The following is a 3,624-nucleotide window of genomic DNA, read 5'->3' on the forward strand; positions in this document are numbered from 1 at the left end:
CCAGCGAGTTGAAAAGCAGGCAGCCAGGTGTCTTACCTAATAATACAGAGACACCTGGGAATAATAATGGGAAAGAGAATGTCATGCATTGACGTTGCGGAGTGGAAGAGCCCTTGCTGAAAAAAAGATGAATCCAAGAAACAATAGTCCTTCAGAAGAACGCATTGCATGTCCAACGGATCAAGAGAAAGAACGCAAGAAAATACAAGCCATTATGAACCCAACACGTCCAATGTGGGAAAGTAGGAGGTGCCTCTGAATGCACCATTCCCAGGCGTCTGATGAAAAAGAATGATGAACCTCAGTTTAAGCGCTTTCTCGAGCTCTTAAAGCAGTTGTACATCAATATTCCACTCATTGAAGCTTTAGAGCAGATGTCAACATACGTGAAGTTTTTTAAGGACATCTTGACGAAAAAGAAAAAAGTCAGTGAGAAAGAAGTAATAGCTCTAACGTAGGAATGCAACGCGTTAGTGAGCAACAAGCTACCGCAAAAGCAGAAGGACCCAGGGAGCTTCACAGTTCCTTGTTCAATTGGAGGATTAGACGTGGGTCATGTGTTGTATGACCTAAGAGCGAGCATCAATCTTATGCCCCTCTAAGTTTTTAAGAAGTTGGGGATAGGTGAGGCACAACCTACTTCTGTCACCCATCAACTCGCTGACAGAACAATCAAGTACCCGAAAGGGAAGATCGAAGATGTTTTGGTGAAGGTTGACAATCTCATATTCCCAGCAGACTTCATTATCCTGGATTATGAAGCAGACAGAGAGGTCCCAATCATTCTTGGACGCCCTTTCTTGGCTACTGGGAAAGTGCTAATTGACGTGCATAAAGGTGAGCTAACCATGCGTGTAGATAATGAAAAGGTGAAATTTAATGTGCTCAACGCATTAAAATTCCCAGACAATGATGATTGTCAGCTAAACAATGTTGATTTGACTGAATAAGAGACTCGAGTTTGTGAAGTTCTCGCGTTGGAGGGAACCTTGAAGGAATCTGAGCCGCCAAGTCTGAGTGAGTGGCAGACAAGCTCAACACGTCTTTCACTCGAACAACCACCTAAACTTGAATTAAAACAGCTACCCGGACATTTAAAATACGCTTTTCTTGGAACTAATAATACATTGCATGTTATCATTTCCGCTAATCTCACTAAGCCTAATGAAGATTTACTCTTGCAAATGTTGAAGAAACATAAACACGCAATAGGGTGGACGCTTGCAGATATTGTTGAATAAGTCCATCTTATTGTATGCACAAAATTAGTCTGAAGGAAGGGAAGACGGGGTCAATTGAGCCTCAAAGGAGGCTTAACCCCATTATGAAAGAAGTGGTTAAAAAGAAGATTCTGAAATGGTTGGACGCAGGAGTTATCTATCCAATATTCGACAGTAGTTGGGTTAGTTCAGTTCAATGCGTTCCCAAGAAAGGGGGAACGACTATGATAGTAAACAACAACAATGAACTTTTCTTTCAAGAACTGTCACAGACTAGCGAATAGCATGGATTATCGGAAACTCAACGCAGCAACAAAAAAGGACCATTTCCCTCTTTCTTTCATTGATCAAATGTTGGATAGACTGGTAGGAAAAGAGTACTATTGTTTTCTCGATGGATATTTTGGTTACAACCAGATTTTAATTGATCCGGAAGATCAAGAGAAGACCATTTTCACTTGTCCCTTTGGCACTTTCGCGTTCAGACGCATGCCCTTTGGGCTATGCAACGCGCCAGGGACATTTCAACGCTGCATGATGGCCATCTTCTCTGACTTCCTGGAGAAGATCGTAGAAGTCTTCATGGACGACTTTTCAGTCTTTGGAGACTCCTTCCAGTCATGCCTGGATAACTTAGATGTCGTCCTCGCTTGCTACGAGGAAACAAACCTAGTACTGAATTGGGAAAAATGTCACTTCATGGTGACAGAAGGCATTATTCTGGGGCACAAAATATCCAAGGCTGGACTGGAAGTGGATGGAGCCAAGATCGATGTCATAGTAAAACTTCCACCATCAGCGAATGTTAAAACACTAAGAAGTTTTCTAGGACATGTCAACTTCTACAGACAGTTCGTCAAAGGCTTTTCTCAGATTGCGCGACCTCTGAACGCATTGTTAGAAGCGAACTGGCCCTATGTGTTTAACGAGGACTGCACTGACGCATTCGAGACCTTGAAGTATGCGTTGACAACAGCCCCAGTGTTAATAGCACCGGACTGGATGCAGCACTTCATCTCATCGCCTATGCGTCCAAGACCTTAAACGACTCTCAGGAACACTATATAACTACTGAGAAAGAGATGTTGGCTGTAATATTCGGTATTGAGAAATTTCGTTCTTACCTAGTTGGTGCGCTAGCCACCATTTATACCGACCACTCAGCCATTAAGTTCCTGATGAGCAAGAAGGACGCGAAGCCGAGACTGATAAGATGGGTTCTACTACTACAGGAATTTGAACTTGACATCCAAGACAGAAAGAGGACAGAAAACCAGGTGGCTTACCACCTGTCAAGGCTTGAAAATCAAGAAATGCAAGTCCAGGAAAATGAAATCAATGACGCATTCCCTAATGAGAGCCTATTCAGAATTGAAGGAAGGAAACCATGGTATGCTGATATAGTCAACTACTTAGCCACCAAGCAGTTCCCTAAGAATTTCAATTCCCAACAGAAGAAACGGCTAGTTCATGATAGTAAGTTATATTTCTGGGACGAACCGTTTCTGTACAAACAAGACCTAGACTCTATTTTGCGTCGATGCATCCTAGAGGAGGAAAACAACGTATCCTGGCCGAGTATCACAATTCTCCTTATGGTGGCCATTTTGGTGGGCAAAGGACCGCGGTGAAGGTTCTTCAATGAGGTTACTTTTGGCCCACCCTTTTTAAAGATGCACGAGAGTTTGTCCAAAATTGTGACCCGTTCCAACGCATTAGGAATATTTCTTCAAGGGACGCAATGCCCTTGAATAATATTTTTTAGGTGGAGTTGTTTGATGTCTGGGGCATAGATTTTATGGGCATGTTCCCTCTGTTTTGTGGTCAACAATATATCCTGTTAGTCGTAGAATATATCCAAGTGGGTAGAGGCAGTAGCCTGTGCCAAAAACGATGCGTCCACCGTATCTAAATTTCTTATCAGGAACATTTTCACACGTTATGGAACACTGAGGGCTCTGATCAGCGATGAAGGTACGAATTTTATCAATCGCATCATTTCAAAATTACTTGCAAAATACAATGTCAGGCACAAGATTGCTACCGCCTACCACCCTCAAACAAACGGTCAGGCTGAAATTTCAAATCGAGAAATCAAATTAATTTTGGAAAAAGTCGTCAGCACAACGCGGAAAGATTGGGCGCAGAGGCTGGATGAAGCACTCTGGGCCTATAGGACTGCATACAAAACGCCAATAGGTATGTCTCCTTACTCACTTGTATTTGAAAAAGCATGTCATCTGCCTGTAGAGTTGAAGCAAAAGGCATTTTAGGCACTAAAGAAGTTGAACATGGATCCGGACGTTGTGGGCGTTCAACGCAAGCGAGCTTGAAGAATGGCGAATGAATGCGTATGAAAACAACAAGATATATAAGGAAAAGACAAAGTGTTGGCATGACTAAC

At 42.7% G+C, this 3,624-nt stretch overlaps 1 protein-coding gene across 1 annotated transcript; it reads left to right on the forward strand.

Moving 5' to 3' along the window:
• The first annotated feature begins 1,757 nt into the window (after window positions 1-1,757).
• On the forward strand, window positions 1,758-2,264 carry LOC120076211 (uncharacterized mitochondrial protein AtMg00860-like). The gene has a single exon (XM_039029977.1). The coding sequence runs from the start codon at window positions 1,758-1,760 to the stop codon at window positions 2,262-2,264; it is 507 nt and encodes a 168-aa protein (XP_038885905.1).
• The last annotated feature ends 1,360 nt before the right edge of the window (window positions 2,265-3,624 follow it).

The sequence above is a fragment of the Benincasa hispida genome, chromosome 4, assembly GCF_009727055.1.
Source record: "Benincasa hispida cultivar B227 chromosome 4, ASM972705v1, whole genome shotgun sequence".
Classification (NCBI taxonomy): domain Eukaryota; kingdom Viridiplantae; phylum Streptophyta; class Magnoliopsida; order Cucurbitales; family Cucurbitaceae; genus Benincasa; species Benincasa hispida.

Bases quoted from the DNA above. Each gene is read 5' to 3' on its own strand.
- LOC120076211 (XM_039029977.1), top strand. From the start codon at position 1,758: ATGGCCATCTTCTCTGACTTCCTGGAGAAGATCGTAGAAGTCTTCATG.